This window comes from Protopterus annectens, chromosome 5.part0, assembly GCF_019279795.1.
Source record: "Protopterus annectens isolate FY-2018-M chromosome 5.part0, PAN1.0, whole genome shotgun sequence".
NCBI classification, from domain to species: Eukaryota; Metazoa; Chordata; order Ceratodontiformes; family Protopteridae; genus Protopterus; species Protopterus annectens.
In genome coordinates this window covers 1168017545-1168038789 of record NC_056735.1, presented here as the reverse complement: position 1 = coordinate 1168038789, position 21245 = coordinate 1168017545, and the positions used below count along the sequence as shown (strand labels likewise).

General features: G+C 36.8%; 1 protein-coding gene across 2 annotated transcripts in view; it reads left to right on the top strand.

Moving 5' to 3' along the window:
• GK5 (glycerol kinase 5) overlaps positions 1-21245 on the top strand; it is a 478960-nt gene that overhangs the window by 397179 nt on the left and 60536 nt on the right. Inside the window, exon 14 of one of the 2 annotated variants that reach the window (XM_044071017.1) lies at positions 3080-3139. In XM_044071017.1, the coding sequence (XP_043926952.1) occupies positions 3080-3139 (60 nt within the window). Of the gene's footprint in view, positions 1-3079; positions 3140-21245 lie in introns of those variants that run through there. The other variant, XR_006364759.1, reaches the window with a different exon arrangement.

The window sequence follows — 21245 nt, the reverse complement described above, 5'->3', positions numbered from 1 at the left end:
AGCAGGAATTTGTTAGCCAGTACTCTGTTTTGAGAAAGAATTATTGAGTGAGTACATGCAGTTCACAAAGGGTACTGGCAGCACATAGTACTGTAGAGTCATCAGCATATTGAATAATTGTTGCAGAGGAGGCTACAGTACAGAGATTGTTAGTAAATATGGAGAAGAGCAGGGGGCCACGAATAGATCCTTGGCGGACTCCTAGGGTGACTGGTAGCAAAGGAGATGGACTTTGGTGCCAACATACTGCTTGCTGTCTTCCAGTTAAGTGGTTCTGAAGTCATGTAAGTGTAGAGTGTGATAAGGCTACATCAGAGAGTGCATGTAGGAGGTTGTTGTGATTCACCATATTAAAAGATTTAGGTAAGTCTAAAAAAAGGAGGATAATGCTTGCCATTATTTCTGTGGTTGTTAACTGTGTTTGTAAATGACAAAAGTGCAGTGGTGGTACTGTGGTGTGATCGGAATGTGTGTTGAGTGCTGGATAACAACTTATTAGAATTTAAGTGATCCATGAGTTGCTTATGAATAATTTTTTCAAGTGTTTTTGATAGTGGGCATAGAATTGCAATAGGGTGATAGACAATTCAGTAGAATTTCCACCCTTGTGGATTGTGGTGACATATGAAATCTTCCAAATGGTAGGAACATATTGCTCTAATATAGATCTAATAAGAATGGAGACAGGGTATGCAATTACTTCAGCAGGTAGTTTGAGGAATTCAGGTGGTAAGTGATGTGCAACTAGATAACTGGGTTTTTAGTTTTCTAAGAAGTTTTCTAATAGTATGTAGTGATGCTGGTTGAAGAGAGAAGCTGTGCTTGTTTTGATGGGGTGTAGGTGTTTGAGAAGTATTAGCAGGGCTGTGGCTATTAGAGAGTTGTAGAATAGTTTCTGTGAAATAGGTGTTAAACTGTGTTGCTATACAGTCAGAGCTATTTTTTGTAGTGGGAGGGGGTGTATCAGCTTTTCCAGGTCGTAGAATGCTGTTAATTCCCGCCCAGAATTTTTGTGGGTTATTGTGGTGCTTCATTTGTATATGAGTGTAGTAATTTATTTTATTTGCATTTTTACTTTGTTTCTTAGTTCACAATAAGATTGCCTAGTAACTTGGGATTTAGTTTTTTGCCATTGTAGCCATGCTTAATCTCTTGTTTTTAGTAGAGACCTGGAGTCATTGCTTAACCATGGGGCAAACTTTGATTTAACTAATAGTCCTGGGAGTGGCATGCTCATCTAGGATGGATAGGAAGGTACTAGTGAAGTAATTAGTGGCTTCATCTAGAGGTAATACTATAAGAGGGGACCAGTTGCAATGTTTAAGTATATAAAGGAAATGATCAAGGTTCATGGGTTTTTTTGTTCCTTATCTGCCTATATAGTGTCAGTTTAGTGGGTTACAGCCGTAGTCGTTGTAGGTTTGTTGGGAGATGGTCACTAAGGCTGTCTGAGAGACAGCCTGAGTGAGGAGAATAGTCAGGTCTGTTAGTAAATATCCAGTCTAGAATGGAGCACTTATTTGATGTTTTGTCTATTCTGGTGGGTAACTGTAACCTGTAAGCATGACATCAGTAGTTCTGTATGTGTTTAAGTCTAACACTTTATTTAAACCATTACAGTTACAGAAAATACCACTTATAAGTGGGTCACTGTGCAAAATATGTAGTTGGCTATTAGGGCTTTTTAGATGCCCATAGTGGGACAGTCTTACTGAAACTTGAGATTATGCAGAACAAGCTATGCCATCATAAAATGAAAAATAATTATTTTCAGCTTACTCTCCCATAGATAGCACTGGTAAAGTTAGTTACTCAGCTGTGCTTCTTTAGGACCAACAAAAGAAATTTCAGAAAGCGAGTGACACCTTTCAGTGTGTTCAGTTGTCATCAGAGCAGGAGTATTTCGGTATTAACATAGCATATTTTTGTTGCAGGAGGACATAAAAAATGGAATTTGGAGGCAAAAGTTTTCTAATTATCCTTGTGTAGATTGTGTTTTTCTCTTCCATGCATAGATAAGTCTTCATTATAGTTCTCATAATATCTGTTTATTTTGGGGGGTGGATAGACAGACAGAGAGATTCCTTAGAAGACATGAAGTCATTTTCTACATTTTCCCCTTGCCCCATTCTGGCCTGTAGAAGAGACGGCACCATTTGATTTGTACTGATTGCATTTGGGAGGAATTGTTTTAATGGGAGGAATTGTTTTAATTTCATAGGTAGCTAAAAAGCCTGTGGTCAAGGAGATCACTGAAGGAACATAGCCTAGTTTCCCAGTTGCCCCAAAGCAGTGACCACATGATGCAGTTTATTAACAGCTAAACTGACAGACTCATCAACCCTCAGTGGGCTTCAACTGGCTTGAACCACCAACCTTTTGGTTAACAGCTGAACGTGATAAGCAACTGGCTGTCTGCCTGCTCATTTAAGTTATTAGTGTAAAGCGGGACCTAGCTGGTGGTGTGAGTTTTTCTTACAGGATAGCTCTTGTATCTTGTATATTTACATGTAAAGGTATGCCTCTACCTGGAGTACTACTTGACAATCGATACTTTGTTCTTGTCTTGATGGCTCCAGCAGTGTTGAACTTTGCTGAAGAGCACCACCTGGTGCATCGATGATTACACAGGGACTCGACTAAGATGCTTTTGAAAATCTGGAATGGTTTGGCAGTTTAACTCGGAGGTTTAAGTCTATAAGCTGATAACAAGGTTCGTTTGCAGTTCAGCGCAAGTCATTAAACCAGACATTGCTCCCATGTTGCCCCTAGAAAGGGACATTTGTATTAGGTGGGAGATCCCTGGTTATTAAAAGACCGTTAATACTGCTATAAATATTCTTTATTTTACTAAGACATTTTTCAGCTCTGGCTACATCAGTAGATGTAGTTGAAATGTACAAGAAAATATTATGGTCTGTGTTGTACTGTTGGATTTTATTTTGCTTTACAAGAGATTTTAAAGTCTGTTATATATGTATGTGCTTTAGTTTGCTTTATTTTGTTTAATTTCACTCTTTGTCTTGGCTGTTTCCTGTTGGCTTGTCTATTTTGACAGTTGATTTTCTGTTCTTTTTAGAAATAAGCAATTGTATGATACAATGTTACGTGAGACACGTGTTCCGGTCACAACTATCAGGTGTGTATAAAATGTACATTGTTTTCTAACTTAGAGAGTCTTCATTGTTAACTCCCAAGACTGTATTGTGGAATGCATTTCTTTGGAGTGTTGGGATGTCAACTATGTTTCCATAAATATTAACAAAATGGTGTAAATGCTTTTAGTGACTATTAAAAAAGCTAACATCAACAGATAGATTATCCTCATTCAGAAAGCTAAGCTCCTAAACATCAATTATTTGAGACTATGGTTAGAACCGTACTTTCTGCTTTAAAGAGCATGTTCTGAATATTTTAATAGGGTAACACCTCCCCTAAAGATGTGCTGCTACTCTCTCTCCACTGTCTTCGGACTCCAGAAGATCTACAGCAAGGAACGCTCTTATTCCCAAGTTCGAATATGCCCTATTCCAGTTCTTAACTCCAGCTACACTACTCAGCTAATAAAATGCCCAGGTTCTCACTTATTCCCAGCCCTGAACACCACTGTATTACCACATGACAAAGGCAGTTGGCTGACCATCACAGTTTGGGCTAACTTCATTCCAAGAATTTAATCTGTTTCATAACAACTATTGCTTAACTCTGAGGCACAAACTGAGTTCTCGAACCTATCTGTATGACTTGAAAACATGCTTGGCATTACAAAGGCTTCAGTTTACTAATGCAGTAAGTGAGGAAGGCTTTAGAAAGCTTATTCCCACCAAGTGGAATAATCTGTCTGAGGACATTAAAAGTGATTCGGACTTTCCTAATTTGTTAGAAGAATACCCAGACAAGTACTGCTGCTGCTACTTTAAATTTTTTGGGACACCAGAGAAGCTCTGACTGGCCTTCTTCAAGCTTTCTTAGCATGTCTCTGAAATTTCTCTTATTAACCTGTTAGTCTTACACCACGCACATATTTATACCTACTATATTTTCTTTCTTCTTCTAACCACTGCTGCTTGCAAAGCCATTATACATTTTACAAAACTTCTTTTTTGCATCTACTCACTATAGATGCTTACATTTTACTATATCATTTTGATTCAATTTTTGTATAATTTGTATCTTAATGTATTGCATTAATCATTTTTCTTCTTTTTTCGTTATTTTTCATATATTCTAATTCTACTCAGTTGTATTATATATAATTCAATATTTTTGGTATAATTGCACACTGACTTGTGGTCCAGGTCATGACTGAAAAAGGTCCATGAACCAAGCTCACTCTTACCAGTTAAATTAAATAAATACATACATACATACAGGGCTATAGCTAGGACAGAGCGAAGGGAGTGGCTGCCTTGGGTGCAAACTGTTAAGGGGGACTGGCAATAAGTACATTACTTGCAGTGTATTACCAGCATTCAATAAGCATTGATCTTCATTTAAACAGTCATGGCTCTTTTATGCCCTTCAACTTAGGTTTCAGGGGAGGCACCAGTCCAATGTTTTTTTTGGGGGGGTCACCAGTCTGGCATGCCTACATACATACAGACATCAAGAAATAACGTTTGTGTGCCATTTCTGTACTTTTGTATTAGTGCTCCTCCTCCTGCTACCTGTCTTGCTCAGTCTGTTTCTACCCTCCAGTAATTTGGTATAAGAAATACTACAGTTTGTCATGTGTGCATTGAAACTAAGCTAAAAACACTGCTACCTTTACTTTTCTTGGTATTGAAGTGTTGTACAAGTGCTATAAGTCTCAGAGTGTTTGCTCACTAAATAAAATGTGGATTATCATTACAGGTGCCTGTACCCCTACTTTTGAATGAGTACCTTTTAATGTGTTTTTTTATAAGGTTGAATTAGTTCATTTACTTATTTATTTTTAAAGGTTTTACTTTCCTGTTCAAAGGCATTTTCATAATAATCTTTCACTTCTGCAGTTGAAGATTTTATTTGTCCATCATATGTAAATCTTCCTTTTTTGACCAGTAGGTAGCAACAAAGTGCATTTGTTATGAAACAAACAGCATTGTGAGTACTTAACATGAGTCATATTTTATATTTGGTTTATCATATTTTATTTAAATTTCACATGTTTTTTTTTTATCTTTTAAACGGTACATTTGTTCTATGGAATTCTCTTTAACAGTTGTTTTACACCACACAAGTGTTTTAATTGAAGGTTTATATGGATTGTTTCCATTTTATGTGCCTGCTTGATTATTATTATTATTGTCGCTGCTATTTCTACTCTTATTGTTATTATATTTTTGTGTTTTCCTTAATGTCATAAAGACATTCATAGCATTGATAATTTTTATGTGAATTTTTGCATGTGGTTCCTCTGCAATGAGCTTTGGAGGAATGTGTTATGTGGCAGTACCTGAAATGTCCAACCTGCAATGAACAGTCCAATCTATGATTTTATTTGTAAGAGAATGCTTACTGAATCAGAATGAACCTAAGTGTGCATAATATTTAGAAAGTAATCGTATACGTCATAACATTCTTGTGCAGAAATTCTGAAGCCATAATGATCTGGTGTACCTTTTATGCCTAAAATTCAAATTATTATACCTCTTTGGATGTATTTGTGTCCTTATTGTCTATGTCATTTTAATTACCAGCTTTGATTCTAGGTACGATATTTTCTTGTGTGCATCACTAATTTCATTCTTTTGTTTTAAATCTGTAATTCGTGCAGTACAACTCCAAACTCCATCCTTTAAGAGGGCCTTTATCTCCATGGGGTTTGCCCATAAAATAAGTATGAAATAAAACTGGGTGCATCCATATTGTTTGAAACTGTACACCACTTTCCAAGTTGCATCTTACACTTCTGATAGAGCAGCATCCCTCCCCTGCCCCAGACTTTGCATGTTTCTGGACAGCACACCTTGTCATTACAGCTAATTGTACTAACTGCTTCATCCTACAATTACAAGAATCAAATTACAGAGCAGAACGAGAGTACACTGAATCACGTAGTCACAACCCATAAAATAAAGCACAGGAAGTGTAACTAGCATATACAGAGTGATCCTGATTATGTCCTTGTCTCAGACATCCTAACTAGTGACTGTGTGTTATGCCGTTTTCTTTTGTACCTTGTGGCTAACTTATTATAAAAGCAGACAGCATAAGACACCCGTAGACTTTCAGCTAATCAATTAGACTGAAGGAATCTCAACCACATTATTTGTTTATTAGGGATGCAGCTGTCCCACCATGCCTGGAGCTCTCTCCTCTGTAAAGGAAGTGCCTTATTTTTCCACAGCTATATTAAAATGTACCTATTTATGAGCTTATGGCTCTTCCAAGGTTTGTTCATAGTCAGAGGGTAAGTGTGATAGTTTTGCCCAAACAGCAGTATCAGTATAGAAGGGTAGCAGTAACAGTTTGACATTTCTGATCAGATTTCAAGTAGAAGGCAAGAAATGAAGTGTAGAACGAAGCACGAGGTGGCAGCAGTACAGATTATGTGCCTAGAGAAACAAGATGCAGCAACATGCAGATAACCTTACTACCATAACTGCAAAACAAATCAAGTATACATATAACATGAACACATTCATTTCCACTAGTAATGAGCAGTGTGAAGTGTTTGTGGTTTAAAGTTAAAATACACATTCTCACAAAAGCAACAAATAGAATCTTGGCACAGAGTGAATCTGAAAAAAAAATCACAAGATGCATAGATCTTTCCTCATGTGAATTTGGTACTGTTATGCTAATAGTAGCAAGTGGAGAGTTTTGGTTCAGCTTTGGCTTTTCAATTTGATAGATTTTGACAGTACACTGGAGGTGCAGAGTCTCAAGTGTATTCATACTGTAGGTAGTTACTAGGCATACAGTCTAAGAGACCATTAAGGACACTAGCTCAATTTTCTGAAAGCACAGTCTGCTTAAGTGACTTGCTGAAGGTCACATGGTAGGCAAATGAATGTGGAAAGATTCAAACCCTGTAACTTAGCACAGGAAGTAGCATATTAATAAGTCAAAGCTTTATTCCTCTGTTCTAACTGCCAGACATAAATCAAAATAACTGGTATGGGGATAGAACTAACAACAAAACACTCTCCCTAGAATTAGTGCTGCCTACTGAATTACTAAAATTGATTAAGAAACATTTGTCTAGAAAGGTACTGAGATGTGAATTATTGCACAAAGATGATTGTGTCTGTGTTTCTTGGAATTAATTTGGCTCTGTCAGATAGCTTGTTCCTTAATCCCATCCTGGAGTGACAATGTCACTCTATTTCTTACAGGTGAATAGGGGATACTTATGTAGACCTTTGTCAGAGTGGCAATAAAAGAGTTTCTTTTGATATGGCCTTGCATCCCATGTTACAAAATGGAAAAAAAATGAAAATCAAACATGAAAAAAGTATTATGTGCTATAGCTTGTCAATATATCATTAGTTGTTTAGTCACATAGGGTTTTCACCCTTTTGTCTTGTGCCCAGATTTGCCAACTGTTACTGTTTGAAAGTACAAATACTGATTTGGTCACAGGAGAGAAAGAGGGAGGGTGTGTGTGTGTGTGTGTGTGTGTGTGTGTGTGTGTGTGTGTGTGTGTGTGTGTGTGTGCGTGTGTGTGTGTGCGTGTGTGTGTGTGGGCATGTGTGTGTGGGCGTGTGTGTGTGCGAACATATGTGTTTGTGTTTAGGAGGCAGAAGTGCACGTGCCTCTATATTTTAGTAGAAGAGTGTTATGATTTGGAAGGGGTTGTGGATGTGTACTCATTTACTAGATTACATTGCAAAATTGTGCAACCTTCATTCTAATGACTGCATCACTTCAAAGAGGGTGGAAAGCAATCTTTACATCCTGCTGTAGCCCTAATCCTACAGTGATCAGTTTCCTGCACCGTAAGGAGGACCATGTGGAAATGCCTCCATAGCAGCTGGGATTTCAGTTACACATGTGTGCATCCTTAATGTGTTTTTTTAAACTGAGAACCAGCTTTAAACTCAAGTCTAAGGTCAGTGCATTATTCATTGTTCAGAAAAGAGTACTACCAGTTCCAATGAACGTTCAGCCAAAGAAGTTTTTAAGTACTGTAGATCAATATGTGTGTGTGTGTGTATATGTACCTTTAAGAAGCTATCCACAGGCTTGCACAAGTGTGTAAATACTGAGCATGTGCGAGCTTGACTGCTATTTTGTAGTAAGCTGTTGAGATGTAAGCATATATGTATGTAAGCTTTGTCTGTTCACTAGTTTGTTTGTATTTTATGACGCTGCTATCCATCCTGATGTGTTTCTGTGTATTAAAGCATCTAAACAAAATACCCCAACTGCTTGTTATCTATGTTAGAGAGGGACGAGCGACATGGTGTCAGAAACGGCATGTCTAAAGGGCATGAAGTTAGAGGCGGCATGGCTAGAGAGACTTAAGATGCTTGCTTGGAACTGGAGGAATATAGAGCAGTGAATCATCCCGAAAATGTGCATACTTCGCAAAATAGGTCAGAAATGAATTTCAGATATTAAAATTTGCTCACTTATATTTCTTTTTTGCAAAATATAAAACGAGGCATACAGAACGTTCTAAATGATATTCGCATAAACCAGTATGTACAATATTGTTAAAAATATTTGAATTACTATGGAAAATGTTTGAAATAGTCTGAATTGCATAAAATGAATAAAATAAAGGGAAACTACCACATTTTCGCAAAGCATGTATTTTTCATATTAAAGAAAGATATCCGAGTTATCAGAAGTGTATAAAATGTTTGCATGTTTGTGCAGTGTTACAGTAAATCTATTTTGCAAAAGTACAATCATTACAAGGCATATTTCACAGAATACAAAATCCCCACCCCTGCAAACCCACCCCCAACTAACAATTGCCCCAAGTTCAGCTTCCACCCAGAACCAACCAAGTCCATTGAAAACTACTATGCAAGCTCAAACTAACGTCTCTGGCCACAGATAAATTACTCGCTGAATACCTCCACCTGGCTGCAGAAGCCATATCATATCCTGTCTCCATCCTAATCAACAGAACCATCTCCGAGTGTATAGCAACCAAGCTATGGAAAATATCGCATATCATCCGTCTACATAAAGGGGGAACCTCCCTGGAACTCAGTAACTACCAGCCTATAGCCATACTACCCCCCTTATCTAAATTTTAGAGAGGGTAATACACAAGCAACTAATGAAATATCTCCTAGAAAATAATCTAATAGCAACACAACAACATGGCTTTAGACCCTTCCATAGCACCACCACCGCACTAACAGAAGTCACCAATGTTGTCAATACTCACAGAAAGAATGTACTCCTTGTATCTGCCACCTTCCTTGACTTGTCCAAAGCATTCGATATGGTTAACCACAATAAACTCCTTCTTTCACTAGCATCTCTAAACCTTACCACCCCTGCCATCTCCTGGTTCAAAAACTCCCTACAGGGAAGGAAACAAGCTGTTATGTGGCAAAACCAACTCTCCCCCTCCCTACCAGTCTCTCTAGGAGTACCCCAAGGCTCCATCCTGGGGCCACTTCTTTTTACCCTCTTCACCAATCAGCTCCCAAATAGTATTCCTAAAGCCTCAATAGTGCAATATGCAGATGATACCACCATAATATGCGCAGCCAAATCAACTGACATCCTTCACTCCCTAACATAAGAATGCTTTTCCCTAGCAGAAACTTGGATTAAAAACCAAAGGCTCATTCTGAACCCAAGTAAAACAAAGCTAGTACTCTTTAGCTCCCACAGAGCCACACCTCTCACTGATTCTTTCTTCATCTCCTCCTTTAACAAGACCACAATCACCCCCACAAATCATACCAAACTCTTTGGGGTTGAAATAGATAATCACTTTAGATTTGACCTACATATTTCTAGAACCATAAAAAAGTACATAAAAAACTTAGCCTATTGTTATCGCAATAAAAAATTCCTCACTGACCACTCCAAAAGTACAATAGCAAGGACTCCCCTAATATCCACCCTACTTTATGCCTCCCCCATGCTTACAAATCTTCGCAAATCCGACCTAAACAAACTTGATAGTTGTTATAATAAAATTCGCTACAACCTCTCCTATCTGAGCACATCACTGTGAATGCCTAAAAAAACTCAATTGGCTAGAACTACCACTGCTACTTCAACTCAATCAACTATCACTAGTCCACAAAATAATACATAACTCTGATAACACCCCAGCCCTACAAAATCTTTTGCAACCCTATACAACCACCAGGCCCTTGAGGTCTAGTACACAAAACCTCCTCAAAGTAACCAAATATAGTAATGAAGCTGGTAAGTCTGTCTACAGCCACTGTATAAGCAAAAACCTGGAACTCCCTTCCTGTCCACATAACAGACAATAACTCCCCATCACAGTTCAAGAAACTTGTTAAAACTCACTTTCTGAATAATCGACAGTGCTCCTGTATCCCCCCTGCCTAATGTCTCATTAGAACACTTAACCTAACTTAAGTAACTCTGCTAAGCCAGCCAATCATAGTACTGTACCCACTTAGGACTGTTAATCTACTGCTCTTTCCATCTCTGCAGAAGTTAGGGAAAACTACTGCAACAATGGTTGTGCTTTCCATAAGCAACTAAAACCAGGTGAAGACGTTTAGTAAATCAATTTATCTTTTTCAACTATAGCGAGCATCATCTGCTCTCTCTCAGCATTATTCTACGTCTCTCTGCTTTACTCTGATAGTAAATCACAGGAATCCTAAACTTAGGAATATCTTCTAAAATTTAATATTATATTGTAGAGAACAAATGTATCCTATCTGTTAGTTAATATGCATGTCAAAGTCTCTTCTATGGAAATTGGTCTGACCTTAAAACTATGTTTTGTAAAAAATTGTTCTCTTGGAGCTTTTCTTCCCGGGCCTCCACTGAAAATGGACTTGTAATCCAGTTGGACTCTCCCGGTCAATAAATGTAAACTAAAATAAAATAAAATCAATAAATACAGCTATTACAAAGCATATTTCGCAAAGTACAGTATTTTGAAGAGTTTATTGTGCATTTGAATGTTATTACAAGCTCACAGAACAGTTTGTTCATACATAGTTACAAGGGCCACTGTGTTTGTACATACTTTGTGGGCATGGCAGATGGATTTTGAAAACCCAGTGCATTTGTGTTTGACAGTAATATTGCTGAGAACTGGAAAGTGTTTGAGCAAGAATACACCATTGTCATATAGGCTGCATGTTGTGATAAAGATTGTACAAAGGCATTCATTCTGCTTAATTTAGCTGAGTCAGAAGCTATAGAAAGGGAACATTCATTTGTGTATGCACCTGCCTGTCTATACAGGAGAGGGGGAAAACCATCATATTGTTGTACCAGCTTGGTCAAGGGAGGACCCTGAGTGCTTAAAACATAAATGTAGAGAAATGTGTAACCCCCAGACAAATGTTACTATGGAAAGGCACTTATTTTACACAAGGGGTCAAAAGCCTGGTGAAACTTTTGCAGCATATATAACTGACTTGAGAAGTAAGGCTAAAATGTGCATATTTGGTGATTTAAGGGATGAGTTGATAAAAGGCAGACTTGTGTGTGGTATAAAAAAAGATGCTTTGTGACAGTGATTTAACTTTGAATTAGGCCATTGAGATTTGTCATATACATGAGCTTAGAGAAAGGTGCTCAAATATGCTTACAAGTGAGAATAGCTCTAGAAGGCACAGTGATAAAGCTGATCTTGATAGTATGCAGCACATGGTTAAAAGAAACCGGCCCAAGCACATGACAGCAACTGTACCTCCTGCAGCACTCACTGGTAAACTCCAGAACTTTCCAGCAAATTCCAGACTTCGTACAGTGTCAGTGAAGCATAAGAGTGAATCAGCAAACTCAAAGCATGGGTTCCAACACAGTTTTGTTGCCAGCTGTCATAATTGTGGTGGAAGTCATGATTCTAAAAGGGAGAAATGTTTAGCTTTTGGTCAGCAATGCCACAAATGCAATAAATGGAATCATTTCAAAAGGTTTTGTAAATCAAAAGGCCCACATTCTTTTATTAAAAGGAAACATTTTAAGAAACAAGTTGATCAAATAGAGAACTGCAGCCCTACTCTTTATGTTGATGTGTCATTGCTGCATGAAACAGTTAATGCAGTAGTTTTAAGGGCAAAGAGTGAAGTATTCTGCACTGTTTGGATAAATGGCAAACTCACACAGCTGAAAGTTGATACAGGTTCCAAGTTCAACATTGTCAGCAAAAACGTTTGCTAGAGTATGTAATGGTGAAAGGTTTGATTTGGCAAGGTGTGCAAACCTTGTTGCTTATGGAGGTGAAGAAATTCAGACCGAAGGCTCAGTAGTGCTTTCATGTTACTTTGCTGGAAGAAGCTACTACTTATTATTTTATATAGTCAAGAGACACGTGCAGTCATTGTTAGGGCTCAGAGACAGTTTGAAAATGGGACTGTTTTCATTTAATAAGGAAGTCCACCAAGTTAGCTTAAAAGACTACTACTATAATTTTGCCCAGCGCATTTTTTCTACCTATGCTAATCTTTTCAAAGACAAACTAGGCAAACTTCCAGATGTGTATTCCATGAAGTTAGACCCAGAGGTCAGTCCAGTTATCAGGCCAGCATGAAAAGTTCCAATAGCCATGCAGGACAGAGTCAAGGCCAAGCTAGATAAAATGGTGCAACAGGGTGTGATTTGTCCAGTTGCAACACCAACTGAATGGGTATCTTCCATGGTGGTAACTCATAAAAAGATCTCATCACCCAATGCGCACAGTCAAAGAAGTCACAACCTTTATGCCAAATGCCACTGTTTTTTCTGTCTTAGATGCAAAGAGTTAATTTTGGCAAATACAGCTTGATAAGAAATCCTCATTGCAACTACTTTCCGTACTCTGACAGGTACAGATTTTTGAGAATGCCATTTGGGATTAATTCTGCAAGTAAGTCTTTCAGCATGCAATGGACAACTTTTTTCTGGGTATCCTTGTGCTATTATAGTACACGGCATACTAATTGGAGGTAATGGTGAAGCTGAGCATGACAGAAACCTCAGAAAAGTTCTCAAAAGGGCATATCAAGTGCACCTGAAGCTCAGTCCAGAGAAATGCAAATTCAGGCTACAAGAGGTTACTTATGTTGGTCAATTATTTACCAGTACAGGCCTACAACCATACCCTTCAAAGCAAACAGCCATTATCGAGATGCCAGTTCCAGACAATGTTAGAGCCCTGCAAGTTTTCTTGGCCTGGTCAACTATCTAGGCAAGTTCATTCCAGACTTCAGCCTACTATCAGTACTGCTCAGAAAACTGACACGTAAAGATGTGTCCTGGTCTTGGTTAGAGCAGCACCAGAGAGCATTTGATGTCCTGAAACAGAGAATTGCAAGTCCACCAACTCTCAGATATTATGTTCACAAACCAGTTGCATTTTCCTGTGATGCTTCGAAACTTGGTCTTGGTGCAGTCATTCTACAAAAGGATCAACCTGTTGGCTATGCATCGAGAACTTTTACCCAAACTGAGATGCAGTATGCCCAGATTGCGAGAGCTTTTGGCAAACTGTGCTTGCATGTTCAAAGTTCCATGATTATTTTTATGGTAGACCTATCCAGATCAAAACAGACCACCAACCATTAGTCGCTGTTCTGAGAAAGCCAATGCATTCAGCTCCAGTCAAACTGCAATGTATGATGCTGAGATTGCAAAAGTACAGTCTACAAGAAAGGCAAACTTTTTTGTCTTGCTGATACATTGTCTAGATCACCTAGAAACACCACAGAACAGCACGAGAATGAGAACCTTGATTTTGAAGTCGTGGAAGTGAGAAATTTTTCTTCCATACGTCACAGTGAATTGAGAGATCACACAGCCATGGATCCAGTTTTACAGAGGCTTAACCATATTATCAATCAAGGATGGCCATCAAAGAAATCTAGTTTACCTCAAGAAGTGCAACCTTATTTTTCATACAGAGATGAGATTTTGTTTGAGTAAGGTATCATAATGAAAGGTCCGAAAGTGATTGTTTCAAAGTCCTTGCAACCAGAGTACATTACTGTCTTGCATCGTGATCACCCAGGAGTCAATTCTACCAAAAGAAGGGTAAGAGGGCTAATATTTTGGCCTTCTGTGTCACTAGATATTGAGAGAGTGTTTCATTTTGTTCAATGTAATAGTACTAAGCCTCATCAACAGAAGGAACCACTTCATCTAAACCAGATTCCGGAACTACCTTGGTCGACAGTTGCCACCATTTTTGAGTAGAATGGTCAACATTATTTGGTGTTAGTAGACTCTTCTTCCAATTAGAGATTGACCTACTTCCTAACCTAGCATCCAGTACAGTCATTACTAGATGAAGCGCCATTTTGCAATACATGGTAGTCCACACAGTTATTTTTGACAATGACATGCAGTTTACAAGCCAACAGTTTAAAAGATTTGCTGAAGAATGGGACTCTACTCATGTCACAAGTAGTCCTGAGTACCCACAGTCAAATGGTTAGGCAGAGCGTGCAGTTCAAAGTGCAAAACAGTTACTAGAGAATTCAAAATGAGATGATAGTGATGTTTTCCTGAATCTCTTGAATCTCAGAAATATTGCTCATGCTAAACATCTTGGTTCACCTGCTAAGAGACTTCTGTCGAGACAAACTAGAACCACATTACCAATCAGTAGTCAGTTCTTGGTTCCATTTGTCAAGAATAACAGATCAGTGAAAACCAATCTGTTGAAGAAGCACTAAATCCAGATATCCAACTATGATAAGACCAGCAAACTGCTCAATCCATTAAAAGTAGGAGACTTGGTAAGGATGTAAACATCCAAAGGTTATGATCGGATTGCTGTCCTGAAGAATATTGATCCTGAGCCAAGATTGTACACTATGGAATCACAAAGAGCAGTCTTTAGGTGAAATTGGAAACATTTGAGACCAGTGTCCGAGCATATACCACAGCACATAGCCTGTGAGAAGGACTCTATCTCAGAGTGAGTTGTTCTGTGTTCTACTTCCAGAGGACATTCCTGTTCCTGTGACACATCCAGAAGTTCCTGATACGAGTTGTTCACCAAAGACTGTCCCTGTTGCTAAAACTAGTCCAGACTGTTATGTTACAAGATATGGCTGCATCTCTAAACCCTGTAACAGATGTGAAGCAACTTGGACATGAACATTGTGTTTTGTTTCTAATGTCTATAATAATGCATGTTTGACTCTAATAATGTTTTTTACAAAGGGCAATCTTTTTAAAAGGGAGGATGTAGATCAGTGTGTATCTATGTACCATTAAGAAGCTATCCAAGGGCTGCACAAGTGCACAAATACTGAGCATGTGCAAGCCTGACTGCCATTTTGTAGTAAGCTGTTGTGATGTAAACATGTATGTATGTAAGGTCTGTCTGCTAACTAGTTCATTCATATTTTATGATGCTGCTATCCATCCTGATGTGTTTCTATGTATTAAAGCATCTAAATGAAATACCCCGCCTGCTTGTCATCTATTTTAGATAGGAACGAGCGACAAGTATGATTTCGGAGATGAAATTCGTGTTATTTTTCTGTCACTTTCTTCAATTCGTATATATATATATATATATATATATATATATATATATATATATATATATATATATATATTATAAGTGTGTGTGTGTGTATAGTTTATTTTTCAAAAGGATCAAGAAAACGCTGTAAATGAAGTTAGTGGCAATAACGATCTAATAAAAGAAATAAAAAAATGACAGATAGATGATTCGCATAAGCATCTATGCATTGATGAGGGGAGTTATCCCAAAAGCTTTGCTTATGTGAATCATTTGATAAAATAAATCTATCTGGCATTTGTAGTCAAACATTTTTGTGTATGGTTTGCTATCATTTGATTGAACAGTACTTGACTGAAAATCAAATGTGTGAAAGAATTTGACTGAAAACCCACTTGACTGAAACCCATTTGATTGAAAACCCAGACAATTGAAACCCATTTCACTGAATCACAAATCATTGAAAATATTCAGCATAAAAAATACAACCCCCCCAGTGTGAGTATAGCTTTGCCTCCCCCCCCACACCCCTTAATTGTATATACTAACTCCATGGCCACACAACCATTAGAGAAAAGAAAAAAACACCATACACAGTGAATTGGTGCTTGCGCACCAACACGAGCTGGTGTTTTTTTTTTCTCAAATGGTTGTGCAACTGTAGAGTAAGTATATATAATTAAGGGTGTGCAAGGGTGAGGCTCCCTTGCAAATAACAGTATCATACGTTGTATTTTCTTATGTCGAATATTTTCAGTGATTTGTGATTCAGTGAAATTGGTTTCAGTGAACTGGGTTTTCAGTCAGTTGCTTTTCATTCAAGTATGTTTTCAGTCAAATTCTTTCAAACATTTGGTTTTCAGTCAAGTACTGTTCAATCAAATGATGGTTAACCTGTGTATACATGTATTTTATATATATATATATATATATATATATATATATATATATATATATATATATATATATGTGTGTGTGTGTGTATGCATCTGTTCAAGTGTTCACAACATCTTGCGCCTATTAATTCCATGGCTGATGAAGGCATTTGTCCTTGAAGACAAGTAATTGTGTAATATACTGTACTTTTACATAGTATTTTATTATTGTATTGTATTTATTGTATTACATATTAAGAAATGCAGATTTGTCTTTGTTCAAGTAGTCATGGTAGTAATAGCTTTCAGTCTGTTCACTTGAGAATAAGGGCAAACCCAATAATAATGAGGGACTAAAGCCTTGGGCAAGGCCAATTTTTATTTATAGGTTTACTGTTTGGAAAATTGTTAGACTAAGTGGATATTTGTAATGTACGTTTTCTGAAAAACAATATATGTCTTAAGTGTAATTATTTGTGGATTTTGCTGACCTCTTCACTGCTTTCCTTCAAAAATCACACATTTTACATGAAACAGTACACATACATTTTTGAGACAAATTCTGGAGTTGTTCCTGAAAACTAGCAACAGCTGAGAGCTACGGTAGCCATCTTCATTGAAATTGTGAACATTTGTTCTTTATCCCTGAAACCTTTTGCTATCCTTAGTACATCCATGATGGAAGCAGATATTAAGAGGTAAGGTGTCATGGCCTCTTAGTAAGTCAGATATGTACTAAATGTAAGTATACTTCTTTAAACTAGAGATTCACTGAGGTAGTATATGTATCTGTGATGTGGTGTATTGGATTATTCATTTTTGTTTCAGTATTTCTGTATAGTTGGACTTGGAATTGTAAGGCATTTGGTATATCCAAGCATCTAAGTCAGAGATCCTGAACATTTTCTCAGCAGCCAGTAAAGAAAAGTTAGACACAGAGTTTATCAGATATAGGTCTTGCTCCTGTGTCTCTGATGAACAGTAGTCGTCAGTAAATCACCCCGTATAAATCCAGTAGTAGTTTGACTGGTTGTTAGCCTAGTATACACCTGTGAACCTATGAAATGCTGCTGTTGGTTCAGAGGATTTGTATTGCCTCAGAACAGTCCATGTGTGTCATCAATAAGTAGTAGTTTAACTGGGCCTGTTATGCTGTGTTTAGCTTCTGATACCTAGCAGTACTGTTGATTATGGGTTCTAAGTGATCTCTTACTTACTGTGGGTAACTTTGTAACATTTATGGATTCTGAGTGATTCCTTGCATACTGTGGGCAACTTTGTGAGATAAAACAACTTAATGGGTCTTTAGTTAGATTATACTAAAAATACTTTTTTTTAGATATGTCTAGCCAGGTTGAAAAAAAGGTCCTTGGTTCAGCCAACAAATGAATAAAAATTTAAGTTCCAGTGAATTGCTGTGCATCAATTGGTGTTGCTTCTGTAGCAAGATGTTTTTGCATGTGGGGCAACCCTGTTTGCTTTGTTGTATATTTTGTATGTTCTGTTTCATATTACAAAAGAAAAATAAAAGCATATTAATCCAAAATCTGACCATAAATCTGAAATATACATCAGAAGTCCACTGGCAAAAAATGCATCACATACATAGATCAAAAGGTTTTGAAAAACTTTAAGATGCACTACTATGCATCTAGAACCACATTGGCTTCTGGGGGCTGATCTCTAGGTTAATTCATTTGTTTTCTTTTAGCAAACTCTTTCAGCTTTTGTAGCAAATGTTGTGTTGTTTGCCTACTGGTATCATGTTTGTCCGAAATTAACTTGTCTCATTTCAGCTTCCTGTACAATGGCTAAATCTAATTTATTAACTTCAACACATTTTGGTGGCATGCTGTTGAGCTACATAGGAAATATATATGTACTGAAAACACTTTTTACTGAATATCAAATAACTCTGATAATAATGACAAAAAGCCTGTAAACTTAGATATTTTCTTAGAACAATGTGCAGATTTTTTTTTGGTACTGTTCCCCAGTCAAAAAAGGCTGAAGCAGTTACTTAATTTCTGTGAACACTTAACATGAGACCAAAAGATTTTAGGTCCAACCAGTTTGTAGTAATAAATATCAGTAATGCTGACAGAATTAAAAGTAAAGCGCTGCCGTCTTTCTCAGAGAGGTCATCAAAAATTCTAAATAATGGGTGTGTGTGGCCAGGATGAGACTAGGATAGCAGCACTTTTTTCCTGCTCTGCTGCTAAATATATTTCTGACAGACTCTGTGTTCAAAAAAGAGTTTGTCTTTACTGACTAATGTAGATAGATTGGACACCAAAATAGATGACTTTAAGGAAAACTGTTCCAAACAAATGGAACAAATTAATGAAGCTCTGCAGTTGGAGAGAAACCAGATTTCTGGCATTGAAGACTCCCTGAATGATATGGAAGGAAGACTAAGTGAAGGGAAGAATAGTAATGAATACCTGTTAAAACTGAACAACTCTTTACTAGCCAAAATAGGCAACCTTGAAAACAGGTCCCTTGGGAACAACATTCGTATTTTTGGTCTACCAGAAGGAACAGAAGGTAACAATATTAATTTATTCTCTATCTGGCTCCCTAAAACTTTAGATTTGCCTGAAACTCTCTCTTTAGGTATAGAGAGAGTACATAGATCTCTGGTTAATCCTCTATCAAAGTCCAGTACTTCCCTGAGGTTCATCTTGGTTAAATTTATTTCATCTAAGGATAAAGAACTGGTACTCAAAACTGCCTGGGCTAAGTCACCACTTAAAGCAGAAGGAAATATAATTTTGATGATGACTATTCAGCAACAGTGATGTCTAAAAGGAAACAATTCCTTCCACTTATAAGAGAAATTAAGAAAAATCAGATAAAGGTATATTTACTGTTACCAGCCAGGCTGAAGATTTTCCTTTCTAATGGGGTTAAATACTTTGAAGATCTTGACCTTGCATTGTCATATCTACAAACTAACAACATTTTTGAACAAACAGAGGATATGGACTGGTCCATTATATCCTTAAAATGACAAATGGAAATAAGACAAAGTAGAAAAATAAGGGGGAAATAAAGAGCTTTCCTTTTCCATTTTCTTTTTTGTACAAAGGAAATAAAATGTCAAAGATTTTTTTCTGTTTATGTAAACAAGCTTAGTTTTACTTCTTTACATGTCTTTACCAGCAAAAGAAGAAATAATATGCTCAACTACAACATAAATAGGAATCTGAAAATCAACAAGCAGTCTATTAATGTAAGGCAATTGAATCTTTTTTCTGTCTTATGCTTGTCTAATTTACAGATAATTAAGAATCATTTTTAATTTTATTAAGTCATGACAAAATATTATTAGTTTCTCTTAAGCATGCAGCATTTATACTAGTATGTGATCCAAAGGGTTGCATACAGAATTGCTTACTCGGGAACAAATGCATGATTTATCTTTGAACTAGAACATGGCTGCAGTATAACACACAGCTGAATTTAAAGTTGTTTAACTCATGTAAACTGCTGTTACCTACTTAAGGGAAACACACACTACGAGTGACATCTCATACTTTCTTGCTATAAGAAGGAAAAGGCATTAATAGTGCTAAAATTAAAACTGCTACTTAAATGGTGTACTAAAAGAAATGACAGGCAAACATCTTCATCTAAGTGTGGAAGCAACTCAGTGTAATCATTAACTACAGTAACATTAGAGAAGTATCACTAAAACTAATAATAAAACATAAAAGCTGCCTGTCTTCCTAGTGCATAGATTTAGATAATATGTTACTGTTGTATTTAATAGAATGATTTATGATGTGCTGGATTGGGGAGGGAGGGTGATTGCATAAATTGCTATGGATGTGTGTTTTGATGTTTAACAGTGGAGAGATTGCAAAGTTTTAATTGGCTTTGAAATAGTCTCTATTCATAAATGAAATGTTCAGGTTCAATATGAAAGATATGGAAATTGTTGTGACTGATGGGTTGTCCCTATGTGAGGTGCTTCTGTGGTAGTTAGATATGAAGCCTCTCTCTCCATAGCTTGAGCTTTTTACTTCATTTAGAACACATGAAGCTTTTTCTGGTAAACAGCTAGAGTTTGGTTGGAATTCCCACCTAAGCAAGAGAACAGAGGTGTTCATGTTCAGAGATGACAGGTAGCTTTAGAAGGTTAATTTGAATAAGTGGAGGAACATTTTAAATATGTATTGGCTCAAATTTCACTGCAACTATAGTTAAACATACAAACTGGCATTGAAGAAGGGAAACAATTATGTTACACATATTGTGGAATACCTTTGAATACATTTATAAGTAAATATACTTGAAAGCAAACATTTGAAGTTTGATAGTAGTTGCCAATGAATGGTAAAACAAATATATATATATATATATATATATATATATATATATATGTATACACAATGTTTAGAGCTTCATTATTAGAGGCTTGACATACCTCATATGAATGTTGTCAATACACACGAAAGTCTCATACGTAAAGCAAAATAAGCAATAAACTGTATACTTAACAGAAATAACATATGAGGCTTTAATTTACAGTAATAAACTGCTGAATATAAATAAATATATTTTTTAAACATTGTAGAACTATTCATTTATTTTAACATAATCTTACACAGGGGGAATAGACGAGTCTGAAAGTACATCAGTCTTATGGTGGGGCACACCACAAAACATTTTAAATTGTGCAGCAGTGTTTCATATTTTATATTATTAGTTGATGAATTTCAAAACTATTCATAGATAAGGAACAATAGTAAGAGATGTAAGTATATCTTTAACACCTTAGTGATCAC